Genomic DNA, 16,324 nt, shown 5'->3' with positions numbered 1-16,324 from the left:
TTAAACAAACACACACGCACGCGCACACGCACACGCACACGCACGCACACACACACACACACACACACACACACACACACACACCTCATTGACCCACTTGACCGTCAGATATGGAAAGTGTTCTCATTGTTATCATTATTGCACAAAAAGACCAAAGACCAGCCAATAGCAGAGGGTCAGGTCAGTATCTGCACCAGCAGAGGTCAGACTTCACGCAGGTGAGGGGTTGATGCTGCATGTTGCTCACGTGTTCTGTGAGGTCAGTTTTACATTTACATCAGTCCTCATCAGTCCTCATCAGTTTTCATCTCTCAGCTCCTGGTACCATTTAGATCCTGTCTCTCCATGGTGTCTCTGATCCAGTTCAGGAAGTTTCCTAGTCGGGTATAAACTCCGTACTTCCCCTTAGCAGCACATTTCTCCCCCCAGCTGATGATTCCAGTCAGAAACCAGGTCCCTCTGTAGTTCACCATGAAGGGTCCCCCACTGTCTCCACTACAGGCATCCATACTGGTCTCCAGGTAACCTGCACAAAACATGTTGTCTGTGATCACCTGCAGGAGACACAGCAGATCAAAGACATGTTCAGGTTCAGGTTCAGTCACAAGTCCACATTAAAGTTACTCACAAAGGTTTTTACAGTATAAAACAATGATAATCCACCAGATCATATCAGATCAGACACGATCAGACCAGACCAGAAAGAGACCAGATCATATCAGACCAGATAAGACCAGATCAAACCAGATCATATTGGATCAGATCAGACCAGATCAGACCAGATCAGATCAGACCAGATCAGACCAGATCAGACCAGAACATGCCAGAACATACCAGATCATGTCAGACCAGTCCAGAACAGAACAGAACAGAACAGAACAGAACAGAACAGAACAGAACAGAACAGAATAGAACAGAACAGAAGACAACAAAACAGATGATCAGATCAGATCAGACCAAATTGGATCAGATGAGATCAGACAAGATCAGACCAGAATTAGTCTGATCTGGAACAGGCCAGATAATATAAGACCAGATCAGATCAGAACAGACCAGACCAGACCGTATCAGATCAGATCACCAGCCCATATCATATCATATCATATCATATCATATCATATCATATCATATCATATCATATCAGACCAGACCAGACCGGAGCAGACCAGATGAAAAGATGATCTCTCGTGACCAAAAGATGAATATAAATGAGCCTTCTCATGTGTCGTTGTTAACCATGGAAATTTCTCATCCAAAGTGGCGGCTCCTTCGACCAGATCATCATTATCAAAATCCAAAGATTCACATTTTTCAATCAAAGTCTCAATCCCGATATTAGGCATCAATGTTGTTAAACTGTATTGCACATCTTTGCCAAACATAGATGGATTCATTAACGATCCTGTGTGATGCGTGAAAATTCAACTTCCATACATTCAAATTCAAAACACAAATCATTTCTTTCTTTTGTTAATGCTTGTCTCATTCCCAGCATACTTTCCCTCTGCTGTTTCAAACACTCTCACAATTCCCAGACCACAGCTGCACACACCGTCCTCTCCAGACAGCAGCCTGTCCACTCAGAGTGTCTGCTTTAGGAAAGATTACAGCTGGAAACACCCTTCCACACTTCTGCTCTCTCATGCTTGCACCATACACTCATCTTTCATCCTGAGCAAACATCCACATTTCCTAATCATCATCACATTGCACATCCTTATAAGCAGGAGGTTGCATTAACTGTGACAATGCTGGGTATATCAGCACATAACACTTACCCACACTCTGCACAAAAACAGGCTCGTTAGTCTTTTCTTGCATCCTATCACACATACAATCTGTGTCTATCTTCATGCTATTAGTTGAAGGACGGGACACAACCGGATCAGGCTGCGTAACACAAGCAGAAAGTTCCTGTTTTTATTCCCACTCATAAGTTCCTGTGTCATCATTAAAGCCTTGATTTTATGTTTTTCTTTCTTTTCCTGTGTCTTATTAACATTAGCAATTGTGTATTCAGCAATTCCCAAGCATTAAAAACTTCTCTCATATAAGTTAAATCCCAATTTGGATCTACTACATCTTCATTATCAATTAAAGATTTCCGGACTAGATCTATCTTATCCTTCTCAAAACTTCCCTGGAACAGATATCTACCTTCTGTCCAATTATCCAAATTAGTCTAATATGGTTCATCATAACATAAGCCAATTTTATTATGAATCCATTCACGTGGAGTCATTCCATCAGCTGGCTTGTTCTATACTTTCTTTGGGGGTTCATTTTTAGTAATTTCAATACAATTCTCCTTTCCTTTTGTGGCAAAGCATGTTTAGATCTTCTTTTAAGTATTCAAGTTTGACAAGATGGTTTACTGGTCTGTTGCCCCATGATGTACTTTCCATGCATATTTCAAAATAAGCAATTTTACAGCAATAAATATACATAGGCCTATAAATGCACAAATTGAAGGTATGTTAGCTGGTGATAATTAATTTGGCTTCATTGCATGTACACCCAAAGTATGCAGTTGACTTATACCATCCTATGATATGACAATGCTCACTTTGAGATCAAACAAGATGTTTACATTGTCTTTTAATAACCTGTGTGTCTCAGGTTATTTTCTTTTCTAGATTCTTGATGGACTATTCGAACATTTCACATTTCTCTTCTTCCTTTTAAACGCATCTTGGCTCTATCTTGCGTCCACTATTTTGGCAAATGAATATTTATACACCGCTTAATGCTGAATGTATCTCTCATTCCCTATGCTTGCAAACAAATCTTGACATACACCGCTTATTGCTACATGTATGTCTCACGTCACTCAATTTTGGCAAACGAATCTTGACATGACCTCACGTTATTTACTTTATATTTCCTTTATCTTTTTCTCTATTGTACTCATAACATGATTTATGTTAGCCAACATTCATAGGTTGGTTTGGGTGCAGATGCAACAATGTTTCCCCATTAGTCACTCATTAAATTTCATTCAGTTTAGTTTCTATAATCCAATTGTAATTCATAAAATACTTCTTTGTGCATGTTTCCATTTAATCACATCTCATTCTTCACAGAGAGGGCAAAAAAGGTAAGGTAAGAGGATGCATAACTAAAGTCTCTGGATGATGTAGATAAACCACAGACAACGATATAGCAAAAAATCCAGATGTGTAATGGATCCTCTTGCATCCTGCTCACCTCAAAGGTCAGCAGTTTACCTAAGGTAGACATTCCCTTACATCCAAAAACCAAAGTTGCATACATTCAAAACAAGTGCTACCTTGCACCAGACCAGAACAGATCATATTATATCATATCAGACCAGATCAGACCAGACCAGACCAGACCAGACCAGACCAGACCAGACCAGACCAGACCAGACCAGAACAGAACAGAACAGACCAGATCATATCATATCAGACCAGATCAGACCAGACCAGACCAGACCAGACCAGACCAGACCAGAACAGAACAGAACAGACCAGATTATATCATATCAGACCAGATTAGACCAGACAAGACCAAACAAGATCAGACCAGACCAGACCAGACCAGACCAGACCAGATCAAATCATATCATATCATATCATATCATATCAGACCAGACCAGACCAGACCAGGCCAGACCAGGCCAGACCAGACCAGAACAGAACAGAACAGACCAGATTATATCATATCAGACCAGATCAGACCAGACCAGACCAGACCAGACCAGATCAAATCATATCATATCATATCATATCATATCAGACCAGACAAGACCAAACAAGATCAGATCAGACCAGACCAGACCAGACCAGACCAGACCAGACCAGACCAGACCAGACCAGACCAGACCAGACCAGACCAGACCAGACCAGATCAAATCATATCATATCATATCATATCATATCATATCATATCATATCATATCATATCATATCATAAAGGTAAAGTTAACAGATAAATCAATAACAAAGCCTCATTTTTATGGTCACGTGTAAAATCTCTGCAGATGATAATTAAATATTGTGTAGTAAAAATACAATGAAATGCAGTAAAGTAGTATAAAGTATAAATTAGTAGAACTTGAAAGTACTCAGGTAAAGTACAAATACCTCAGAACAGTAGTTAGTTAAACGTACTGAGTTACTGCACCTGCAGGTGAAGTGTAGTGTAGGTGCTCTCAGGTGGAGCTGATCACCTGTTCAGTGGACGCAGTGCAGTCTTTGTAGCTGACCACTGGGAGTGCCACCTTCCTCAGGAACCGGGAGGACCTGCCCATGAACCGAGTGAGCCCCCAGCCCGTCACCACCCCCCGGTTATCCTCCTGAACACAGACACAGTGACATCTGCAGGTCTGTTCAACAGACACACACACACACACACACACACACACACAGACACACACACACACACACACACACACACACACACACACACACAAAAATGGTCAGTGTGATAAATGAAGCTACCTTCAGCAGGTACTTGGATAGGTGGGCGTCTGGCAAACAGGCGGGGACGGCTGTGGGGCCCCTAAGGACGGGCTGGGCGAGGTAGACCAGAGCAATGTCACTGTCGAAGGTGAAGGAGTGGAAGTGAGGATGAACAAAGACCCTCTGGATCTTTATCAGCTGCTCACCTTGATCAGGACGCCGCTTATCATAGTTTCCTACACACACACACACACACACACACACACACAAACACACACACACACACACACACACACACACACACACACACACACACACCACACACACACACACACACATTAGGACATTAGTATCAGGAGAATTCAGACCTGATACACTACAGTGTAGCCTTTCTTCACCTGTGTGTACAGCGTCACCTGCTGGCATCTACAGTTTGTTTACATGTCAAACCAGTAAATCATTAACCAGAACTAAGGTCAGTGTAGTACACATGACTCAGAATGTCTGTATTCACTGTCCCATATTTATATGGAGATGAATACATCAATAATGACGGTTTCCACATGTAATGTTAAAGTGTCTTCTTCACTTTAAACCACTGACTAGGCTTTGAACCTGTGACGCTTACATCAAAGTACCAGAATCAAAAGTGCTTGTTATGCAGAATGGCCCATTACAGATTTATATTAATATTCTATTACAGGATTAAAATTATTGATGCATTCATGTTTTCATCACTGGTGAATGAATGTATTATATCATGATCTGGATCTGTGAACAGCTACTTTATCTGTATCTGGCTTTTTTTGTAAATTCATTTGAATGACTCCAGAAAGTAGTGAAGTGAAGCAGTGATGACTGTGTAGAATAACACTTAGTATTGCTATACTGTGTGAAGTGAGGATGAACAAAGACCCTCTGGATCTTTATCAGCTACTCACCTGGATCAAGACGCTGCTTATCATAGTCTCCTACACACACACACACACACACACACACACACCTATAGTCACGTGGTCTGCAGACTCTTCAAAGCAGTGAGCAGCAGAGACGACCCAGCGATCAGAAACCAGAGTCCCTCCACAGAAACCATAACCATCAGACCTGTGGATCAGAACCTGAACACACGCACACATTTGATTCAGTTCAGTCAGTCCTCCTCTCTCCCAGTTTTACAGAAAGATCTCTACAAACCTAGGAGATGCACCTGACGGTATAAGCCCCTTTAATTAGCCATTACTGATTACAACCAGATCACCACACCAGTATCCTGGCCACAAGAATTCACAATAACAATATAATCGAATATCTATAGAAACTATGAAATAACTAGAAAATCAATTTCCTGCTGAAAATGCGTGTGAATACTGAGAGCTGAAGTAGCTGAAGCAACTGCTGAAGCAATGCTGAAGAAGCTGAAGCAGCTGCTGAAGCAACTGCTGAAGTAGATGAATCAATGGATGAAGATTAAAAGCAAAACTTGTAAGCTAGATGTTGAATGTTCTGAAATAGTTGAAAAAGGCCTGAGTTGTTGATGGAAAGTGTAACAAACAGAACAAAACTGTACAAATTATACAAAATGTAAAATACAGAAAAACAGGTTAGTTGAAAGCCAAATGGCCTAATTTGGCTGAGAAGAAAACCTTAAGAAAGAAGAAACTTACAAGCAAAAGTTGTAATGTCACACCTGAAGGAGATTTCTGACACAATGCTAAAATAATTGAAAAAGCAGCTCATATTAACTGAAGTACTGAAGTGCTTTGAAAAATTAGATGCCAAATATGAAACTGGAGGAGCTGAAGTCTATTAGCTGCAAAAGGTGAGAATTGATACATGTTGTTGAAACAGTTGAAAGCCAAATTATTTACTGCCAAAGGGGGAAGTAGGAATAAAATGCCTTAAAAATTGAATCTAATGAAGAAGTAATCATTTGTATTAGTAACCAAAAGATGAACTGCATCCTTAACAGTAGAAACTTTAATTTAAGATATCAATAAGCTGAATAATCACTTAATAGCTGAAAGTCTGTTTGTATGAAGTGTGCACTGAATGTCAGATGGTGATAGTGCTGTTAGAGACTACGTGCCTGAAGTATGTGATAATTAATAGCAGTAACCTATAGCGCTCATTGTTAACATTGGATAGGTGTAGAAATCATCTCAAACATATCTCTTTGTAGTCTACAGAATTACTCATCAAGACCGATATCCTGTTAGGGGTACTTGACGATTTAAAAATACAGCTTTGATATGATGATATGATTTTGCGGGAGACGGAGCTCAACTCACACACACACACATTGACAGAAACACACAAACACCATCTCCACGATTTGGATTAACCTTCAAAATTAAAGTTTCAACATGGTAAGAGGAAATTATTGGCTCTGTTGTACAAAACCTTATGCAATGTATACTGCCAAACACAGAAGCACAGACATTTACAGACACAAGCCATCTCCACGAGATGGATACACTTTCAAAATAAGAGTCTCGAAAAGGTAAGAGGTAAGATAGGTGATAAAAGTTTGATGTTATAAGCTATCGTCTGTATGGGGATATAGTGGTAGTGCTTTATTGCACTTCTGTTAGTGCATGTGCATGTGTGTATACATGTCTTGCTATGGTTGTGGGGACAAATTTGGGTTTGAAACCATTAGTGAGAGGTTATTTTGGCCAGTCGTGACAGCTTTAAATGGTTTTGACTGAGGTCAGTGTCAGGATAAGTCTCTACAACATGAATGAAACTGAGAGTAATGTCCTTTGTACAGACTGAAATGTGAGTAGTGAAGTAGACGCACCAAGCAGCAGGCACATTCAAAATTTCTCCATGAATTTTCTAGTTATTATTATGCTATCAGTCACACTTAAAGTAACTGATTTTCAGAATGTCTTCCTCACCTGCCAGGGACTCCCTCCTGGTTTCTCTAGGACTCCACCCACAATACGAGTTGTCACCTTGTCATTCTCCTCCTCTTCTCCCCCAGCCTCACCTCCCTCCCTCTCATCCCCCATCAGCCAAGTGTCATTTCTTCTGTTCTGTCTTGATGTGGAGTTCATTGTCATCCTCTCCTCCTCTGTCTCTGTAAAATTCAGTCTAAGGTCCCAGTCTTCAGTGATGTTGCTGTGTGTCTCCATGGTGATGTTGTCCCATTCAGAGACGTCCCACAGAGAGCGACCACGGTACAACATATGCATCTGCTGGCGACCACACGGGAACAACACTGGAAAGGGACAGGACGCAAAGACTGACTCTGAACTAAGGAAACCTCATCATCCAGGCTCATCATGTACTAACAGTAGTAAACTGTGCAGTAGTTATAGTAGTAACAGTGGTATAATGTACAATAGTTATAGTAGTAACAGTGGCATAATGTATAGTAGTTATAGTAGTAACATTGATATAATGTGCAGAAGTTATAGTAGTAACAGTAGTATAATGTGCAGAAGTTACAGAAGTAACAGTAGTATAATGTGCAGTAGTTACAGTAGTAACATTAGTTACCAGTCGAGGAGCAGCTCTGTCCATCCGGCTCCAATTTGAATCCCTCAGCGCAGCCACACTGAACTTCACCTCCCCCTGTCAGATCCCTACAGTACTGCACACAGCCTCCGTTTCTATAGCGACACTCCAACACCACTACACACAGTACAAATCCAATTGTTACTATAATATCAATATCACACATCAAGGTTATTGGTACTCTGTTGTATTGATATAAAGTTATTGATGCTCTGGTGTATTGATATCAAGGTTATTGATACTCTGGTGTATTGATTTTCAGGTCATGAAACTCCGGTGTATTGATAATCAGGTTATTGATACTCTTGTATTTTCAATAAGGTTATTGATATGCTGGAGTATTGATATTCAGGGTATTGATACTCTGGAGTATTGATATTCAGGTTATTGATACTTTGGTGTATTGATATCCAGGTTATTGATGCTCTGGCACATTGATATCTAGTTAATGATACTCCGGCGTATTGATATCCAGGTTATTGATAATCTGCTGTATTGATAATCAGGTTATTGATACTCTGGCATATTGATATTGATATGAACCCTTTGTTAACCTGTACATGTGTGTGTTGGTTGGTGGTGTAGGAGCAGGGGGGTGATCCTTTTAGGAGCCATAATATAACAAAGTGAAAGTGAAAGTTTGATTTGGGGAATTTTGAATATTTAATATAAAATAAAAGGCTACTGGCGTCAGGACAGTGCACTGAGGGGCTCTTCAGGTTCTGGATCTAGAAAGCATTTCACTAATGTCCACATGATGAAGTTTACCTGTGAGACAGGACTGAACCTGATGATGGACGTGTTTCTCAAGTGTCCTGTTGTACACTCTAAGATCTCTGGTGATGTTTACCTGATTCACATATCTTGCCATGGTACTGAGGAGGACAGAGACACATGAAGTCTCCTCGGTCCATAGTGCAGATCCCTCCGTTCATACAGGGGTTGATTAGACAGCGGTTCAGATCTATGACACACAGGAGAAACACTCGAACACAGCATGACTCATTCATACAGGTAGAGTGATGTCATCAGGTGGATGGAATGATTTAAGTGAAATTTAAATAGTTAAAGTCTGTTGTGATTGAATTTAGATCAGTTGAAATGATTTCAGATGAAAGTAAATGTACAGTATATACTGATGACTCCATCTGCTGATTAAGATCATGGAAAAGTATAGAAAGCTCCAGAATAGCTGTCAGCTCTTGCTCTTGTTGTGGTCACATGTGGACCTGAGTCTTCAGCAGCAGAGGAGGCAGCAAAGTTAATATGAACCATATGAACATCTGGGTCAGTTAGTCAGTCAGTTAGTTTCATAATTATTGATAGTTAATGATCATTTTGTACTCACTTGTGTATCTGTACCAAAACTCCAGCTGTGGGACAAACAACACTCAGAGTTAAAGATCTACAGTACAGTGGCTCCTGTGACCGCTGACCTCAGGCTTTTTCTTTATGTGTCTGCTATATTTTTGTTTATTATTTCCAAAGCCAACATTTAAGTATTATACATGCAAGATAGAACAAAAATACCCCCCATCCCCACCTGGGCAGCATGTAACTTACATTTTGAGATTTTGGATTTAATGAAAGTTAAACTGTTCAATGTAGCTGATAACAGATTAACACAGAGTTAGTGGCTGTATTCTGTGGACAGGGACCATTTTAAAACACTCTGATAGAAATATTAACAGGAATTCTTCCATATCATATAAAAGAGGTTGGACATAAGACTGTGGGTTTGAGGTAAATGCTCGACTGGATTTCTGATCTGACTGGATTCACACATATGAAGACCCTCAGTGGTTGTACCGTCTTTTCTTTGGTCTGGAAGATCTCTGCGGCCTCCTCCTGAGAGCAGCTCTCCTCGTAGCACTCCCTCTCCAGGTTCCCTGGTAACATCTCCTCCAGGGAGAAGGAGTTGGCCCGACGCCTCCTGGAGGAGGAGGGCAAGCGAAGGATCTGACTCGCTGTAGAATGATCCAGGAACACTGAGGGGAGGACAAAGTATATAAATAATAACAACACAGTGGAATGAAAGGAGACTATCTTTGTGACCGAAATGTTTGACGTCATATCTTTAGTTCTGAAGAGTCTCACCTGTACACTGGATGAGCTCAGAGCTGATCAGCAGGGTGCAGACAGTCAAAGTCAAAGCTATGGATGGCAGCAGCATGTTTTTCTGTGTGGACAAAGGCAATGAGAGAAGATCCTAACTGTCAGGTCCACTCAGGAACCAGGTTTATGTTCATCAGATTCAGGTTTCACACTGACAGTCAGTGAGTCTGTGTTCTAAACATCAACGTAAACACAGCTGAACATGTGTGTGATGTGTTGTAATGGTGTGTATATTATACACTACATTTCTGTCAGTCCTCCACTGGTCCAGACTGAAGCGTCTCATCAACCTGTGAGAGATGGACAGCTGGACAGAGATAACAGATTGAGATGTGGATCAGATATTCATGCTGCCCTCAGGATGAACTGGAATAACTGTAGTGATCCTGGTTTTACATGCAGTGCCATCATGAGGTCACATTTAAACTTCTTCAACACAGAACACCTGAAACCAAGTCACCTCTTACACCATGACATTATTACATTATTAACTGTTCACATGTTGTGTGTATGTTAGTGTGTGTCAGTGTGTACATGTTAGAGGGTGTGTCAGTCTACCTGTGTGTTGATACACATGTAAGAGTGTGTGTCAGTGTGTACATCTTAGTCTGTGTCAGAGTGCACATTTTAGAATGTGTCTCTGTGTGTACATGTTATAGTGTGTAACTGTGTACATGTTAGTGTGCGTCAGTGTGTACATGTTAGTGTGCGTCAGTGTGTACATGTAAGTGTGTGTCAGTGTGTTCATGTAAGTGTGTGTCAGTGTGAATATCTTACCAACCAATTAGAAACCAACTAATCAGAATACATATACAAACCAACCAATGAGAATGCGTTTACTGGTGGAGAAAAAAGTCCAGGTACGGGCCAGAGTCTAATACTGTAAGTCTACACCTCTTCACCAACACTTAACTTTCAACAAGCTGCACTCTTACTGGAGTCAAAAAAGATTCAAAAAAGAAGTCACTGGAGATGGTCAGAGTCCAATGCAATAGAATTTTATTCTTTCACAAGAATAAAAGCGAGATCAGATCCAGAACTGAACTGAAGACAGATTGCCTATGCACCATCATATATAGTTCCTTCTTAAGTGGGCTCTCCCCCTATTTTCTAAAGCGAACCTATCAACACCATGGGAACAATGCTGTCCAATCCTGCGTTGAATTTCCCCAAACCAGGCCTGCCAGGGTATAGTGGTGGTGCCAGGTGTCCAGAAGTCTCCTATCTATCCCCAACCTAGGTCTCGCCAAGGCTGCTACTCCAACACCATTGCTCCCAGGCCCTTCAGACCATTTTTACTTTATTCCCTCCAGGTTCCATTCTATAACAATCCTACTTCAGCAAAAGCTGGTTCACATGCAAATCTAACCTCAGTTGTGAATATAGCTATTTCATTGTATATATAAGTCTAACATTCAGTATATTTGTAATGCATTGTATATTTTAGTGAAAATTTACTACAACACTACAAACCAACAAATCAGAATACAACATGAAATGATACAAAATACACAAGACCATTTTAAGTGCTGTTTTTCATGAGTGGTCCACACTCTCCTTCTCCTCCTCCTCCTCCTGTTCATTGTCCTATTCTCTCCCTCAACTGTTCTCTTCCTCTTCTCCTCCTCCTCCTCCTGTTCCTCCTCCTAGTCTCAGACTAGGACCCTGACTTGGAAGTTGAACCTCTATTTGTCACTCTGTTGGGCTGTAAGTCCACCTACCTGTTCTCTCTTGCTGTCTCCCCTATTCTCCTGTTGTCTCTTATTGTCTGCTGCTGTCTCCTGTCGTCTGTTGTTGTCTGCTGTCGTCTCCTGTGTTCTCCTCTTGTCTCCTGTCGTTTCCTGTCGTGTGCTGGTGTCTCCTGCGAGGACAGACGTGTCTGTTTTGGAAGTAAAATGGAGGAAGGAGATGAAGCTGTTTGATTGATCTTTCCCCTGAATACAAATATTGAAACAGAGACGTCACATCAACAGCTCAGAGGACACCGCAGGAGACTGAGTGAATAACAGAGGGGAGGGACTTTCCGTTGACATCACAAACCTCAACAGGAGGTGAAGAGGGGGACAAAGGTCACAACGCCTTCTATGATCCTGCAAGACAGAGCTGAAGTTGACATCAAGGAGTTTGCACAGGGTCGGAGGTAAGAGGTCAGCGTACTAAGTAACTGAGTATGGTTATATATTTCAACTGCAGTACATTATTTTAAAGTTCTAGTTACTCTTTCAGATGATCAATAAAAAATCTAAACAATTAATCAATGATGATATATCATATTAATTAGTGCCACGGGTGCTCAGCTCCGAGGCATCTATTAATATTCTCTTTCGGGCTTATTATTATTCTTTCGCCAAATTTTGGCGCGTAACTCGTCCTGCAGCTTTGAGAAAACCCCAGTAATATATACATCAAAACGTGCGTCTTGATCCCGAAAGAGGTGCTATGACTTTTGGTGTTAAAATTCCAATTTTTCCCAAAGTTATTCCCAAAGTACTGGGAATAAATAATGCATTAGGAATGCATTGGAATTTTCTTTAGAAACCCACAAAATTTCACCTTTTTTCTGAGTCACCTAGCTCTCTCATACCTGCACGTAGAAATGTGATTCAAACTATAAAACGGAGGAAAACTTCTGCTCTCTCCAAAACACAGCAACTGTTTTTACATAACATGTAAACTTTTCAAACTATGAGCACTCAAAGGAGGAGTGCAAATCACTTTTTCTTCAAAGTTAGAGTGACAGCGTCAGTTGGCTAGAGTGCGTGAAGCAGTAAAATATAACCTTTATTTTTATTTTTAACTTGAGCTCACGGCCAAACCGTAAAAAGGAGACAAATAATTCTTTCTGAAAATGTAGACATAGTTGTTGGGATTCATAAAATGTAACTTTGACAGGCAGGGTCTGCACAAAATTTAAACGGGGTGCCGAGTCCGGCAGCAATACCTGTCTCACTCTCATTGACACCTAATGTAATCGTCTTTTTCTTTCAAAAGAATCTCACTCTGTCTTCGCACTGAGCTTACTCACTCATTTTAAGGAATATCTGAATAAAATAGAGACTATAAGAAACTTCTGGCTTCAGTGTCTCTCACGGTGTTTTCGGTTTTTGAAAAGAAGTAACGGTTTTCTCATAATTTGCAATTGTTTGAAGCCATGTAGAAGCCAAATTCTGGGCAGATTTTCACATTGCCATGGCAATGGCAGCTCCTGACCTGACCTCTGACAGCCAGGGGCTGCGTGATGTCATCACTACAGTGACACAGAGAAGATTTTTTACCCTAACCCTAACCCTATCCCGGCAGTAGCCCCCGTGGCACTCAAAATTTCCCTGGAATTTTCTAGTTTTTAATTATAATTGGGCCTTTTATGCCTTTTATTGACAGTGCAGTAGAGAGACAGGAAATGGGGAGGCAGAGAGAGGGGGAATGACATGCAGCAAAGGGCCGTCTGATGCGGGACTCCAACTGGGGCCAACTGCAGCGAGGACCTTAGCCTCTGCATATGTGGCGGATGCTCAACCAACTGAGCTACTCGACGCCTCGATATGAAGACATTTTAAAGATATTAGTTTGTCAAATTAAAGGACAACTAAAGGAAACTGGGGCATGCTCAAGCCAAACCTGGGAGGGGAACTTGCAGCAAGTGTCTGGTGACCAGGCCTTGGCCCATAAAGCCCAGTAAGGCACAGGCCAAAGAAATTATATGGAGTCACCTCCCTGTGGGCCCACCTCCTGAATGGAGGGTCAGGGTGCAATGCAAACCAGGCAGGGTCTGGGCATATCGATCCCAGGCTTCATAGACTAGCTCTAGGTACGTGGAATGTGACGGTTCGGTGGGTAAGGAGTTGTAGTTGGTGCGGGAGATAGAGTGATAGGCTGCCAGTGTCATAGAAGTGATGTGTGATGGTAATTTTCCAACCAGGCCTTTATAGATATACAGATACAATGCTTCTTACATCACTGTGAGAGAAGACATCTGAGCTTATCACAGAGGATACAGTAGAGAGAGTTGTAGCTTTCACTAGTAATAAACCTCAGGGCTGAGTGTTAAAGAGAATCTAAAGGCCTACATGTGGAGGCAGCAACATGTCTGTACACTACATCCCCATACTCCAGAACTGATATGAAAACTGATTCAATGATCCTCCTCCTGGAGATCAAAGGAAAACTGATTTCGCTAATTTGTTTGCCATATTTGTATTTGTATTCTGTAACCTTCTTGGTAATATAAACCAGTAGAGATGGGTAGATTATAGTAGTCCAGGGAAAGAGAAAAAAACATGAATTTTGTTTTATTTGCATCAAATTGTAGTGTGCATGTTGTAGTGTCTGAAAGAATGAGACAAGCGGCTGAAATGGGTTTCCTCTGTAGGGTGGTTGGGCTTAGCCTTAGAGATAGGGTGAAGAGCTCGGACATCTGGAGGGCGCTCAGAATAGAGTTGTTGCTCCTTCATGTTGAAAGGCGCCAGTTGAGGCGGTTCGGGCATCTGATTAGGATGCCTCCTGGGCACCTTCCTTTGGAGGTTCTCTGGGCATGTCGAACTGGGAGGAGACCCTGGACTAGACCCAGAACTAGCTGGAGGGATTACATATACCATCTGGGATACGTATCCCAATGCATCGGGATCCTACAGGAGGAGCTGTTAAACATTGCTGGAGAGTGGGACGTGTGGAATACCCTGCTTAGCCTGCTGCCACCATGACCCGACCCCAGATAAGTGGAGGAAAATGGATGCATAGATGGATGGATGGATGCATTAAGTGTCATCTTAAGGTTGGTAAGAGAGTATTGCAATGTACAGTGAGAGTTGTTGTTTGTGTGTCAACTGGAAATACAGTAAAAAAATAGTGTTATCTGCATAAAGATAACTTTGACAACCATGCAGGGAAGAGACAATTGATAAATGTTAACAGGACCCATAATGGCTCCCTGTGGCATGCCTGTTGATATCAGTAGAGATAAGGAGAGAATGGTCAACTATATCAAATGCTTTCGCTAAATCTATGACTATAGCGGCACAGTGTTGGTGGTCTAAACTGGTGATCAAATCGTTTGATATTAGTGTCCCAGCTGAGATGGTGCTGTGATTAGCTCTAAAACTGATAGGAATGACTTCAGCTGGTTATTAGCTGGTTAACTGCAGATCATTGTGCAGTAGCAACTAAATGTTTATTAAAAGATGATCAGACCAATTTGGTTGTTAAACTAAGCAACCATCAAATTTGAGGTCGGGGGGAAAAGGAGTAGTGCCTTTGTTCTTTTTAGCTGTCTTCCGGGATTTGGCCAGGTCTGAACAGGAGTTTGGAATTAAGTCTAAGTTGAATGTAGAAGCCCTAACTGCAGCTATGTGCTTGTTTCTTAGGCGTCTAAATGACATTCAGTGTATTTTGGGCTGATTGAAGCCAGACGTGCTGCCACATTCTGGACCATTTGTAAGGGTTTCACTTTGCACAAAGGAAGCCTCGCCAGAAAAGAATTTCCAGTAGTCGTTGCGAGAGATAACCATGGCCTACACCAAGAGTTGGGTGGAGTACTGAGTCAAGTAAGGCCTGATTTTTCTGATGTTGCATAGAGCAAAGTGGCACAACTGAAAGAAAGCTGGTCATCAAACATGACAACCAGGTTTCTTGTTAGTTGGTTGTAAAGGATGTAGAGGCAATTTTGATATTGATATTGTGATGAAAAGACTGATGACATGATTAGAAGTTCAGTCTTAGACAGGTTTAGGCAGGTTAGTTTATGACAGGTATAGTTGGGTGTTGTCTGCATAGCAGTGACATAAGAAGCTATGTGAGCAGATAATTAGGCCCAAGGAGGTGGTGTATATTACAAAGAGGGGGGGTCCCACAACCGATCCTTGGGGCACTCCGGTGGGGAGGGAATGGGCTAAGGACATTTTACCTTGCAATGACACACTGAAAGAGCACCAAGTGAGATAGGATTCAAACCAAGAAAGGGTTTTCCCCAAGATGCCCATGTTGGAGAGTGTGGATAGCAGAATGTGGTGATTCACCAAGGCTGCTGAGAGGTCCAGCAAGATAAGAACTGAGGACTGATCTGCAGCTCTAGCTACCTTTAGAGCTTCTGTCACAGACAACAGGGCGGTTTCAGTGGAGTGTTCACTCTCAAAGCCGGACTGATTTGAATTGAGATCGAGATTGGACTGTGACAAGAATATTGAGACCTGCTTAAAAAACACCCTCTCTATACACTTAGATAAGAATGGAAGCAAGGAGACAGTTCTACAGTTCTCCACTTGAGCAGG

The 16,324-nt window shown here is 41.5% G+C and overlaps 1 protein-coding gene across 2 annotated transcripts; it reads right to left on the bottom strand.

Annotated features, from left to right (window-relative positions):
* Positions 1-37: 37 nt before the first annotated feature.
* On the bottom strand, positions 38-11,943 carry LOC111216838 (coagulation factor VII-like). Of its 2 annotated transcripts, none has more exons than XM_022738460.1 (12): positions 11,783-11,943; positions 10,306-10,368; positions 10,044-10,125; positions 9,756-9,934; positions 9,295-9,319; positions 8,797-8,910; positions 7,929-8,063; positions 7,325-7,647; positions 5,428-5,542; positions 4,464-4,660; positions 4,193-4,318; positions 38-554 (listed from the first exon to the last, which is right to left on the bottom strand). In XM_022738460.1, exons 2-12 carry the CDS (start codon positions 10,345-10,347, stop codon positions 312-314), a joined length of 1,581 nt encoding a protein of 526 aa, XP_022594181.1. In that variant the 5' UTR covers positions 10,348-10,368; positions 11,783-11,943; the 3' UTR covers positions 38-311. The 2 variants fall into 2 exon arrangements, with proteins under 2 accessions (XP_022594181.1, XP_022594182.1); XM_022738461.1 differs by having other exon boundaries at positions 476-554; positions 4,147-4,318.
* Between the last annotated feature and the right edge of the window lie 4,381 nt (positions 11,944-16,324).

The sequence above is a fragment of the Seriola dumerili genome, unplaced genomic scaffold (assembly GCF_002260705.1).
Source record: "Seriola dumerili isolate Sdu_G_001 unplaced genomic scaffold, Sdu_1.0 BDQW01000036.1, whole genome shotgun sequence".
NCBI lineage: Eukaryota > Metazoa > Chordata > Actinopteri > Carangiformes > Carangidae > Seriola > Seriola dumerili.
This window is presented reverse-complemented; position numbering and strand designations above follow the sequence as displayed.

Bases quoted from the DNA above. Each gene is read 5' to 3' on its own strand.
- LOC111216838 (XM_022738460.1), bottom strand. From the start codon at position 10,347: ATGAGACGCTTCAGTCTGGACCAGTGGAGGACTGACAGAAAT. The intron at 9,935-10,043 runs GTGAGACTCTTC...TCCTCCCCTCAG, and splicing joins TGAGCTCATCCAGTGTACAG to TGTTCCTGGATCATTCTACA. The intron at 7,648-7,928 runs GTAACTAATGTT...GTCCCTTTCCAG, and splicing joins ACAGAGCTGCTCCTCGACTG to TGTTGTTCCCGTGTGGTCGC.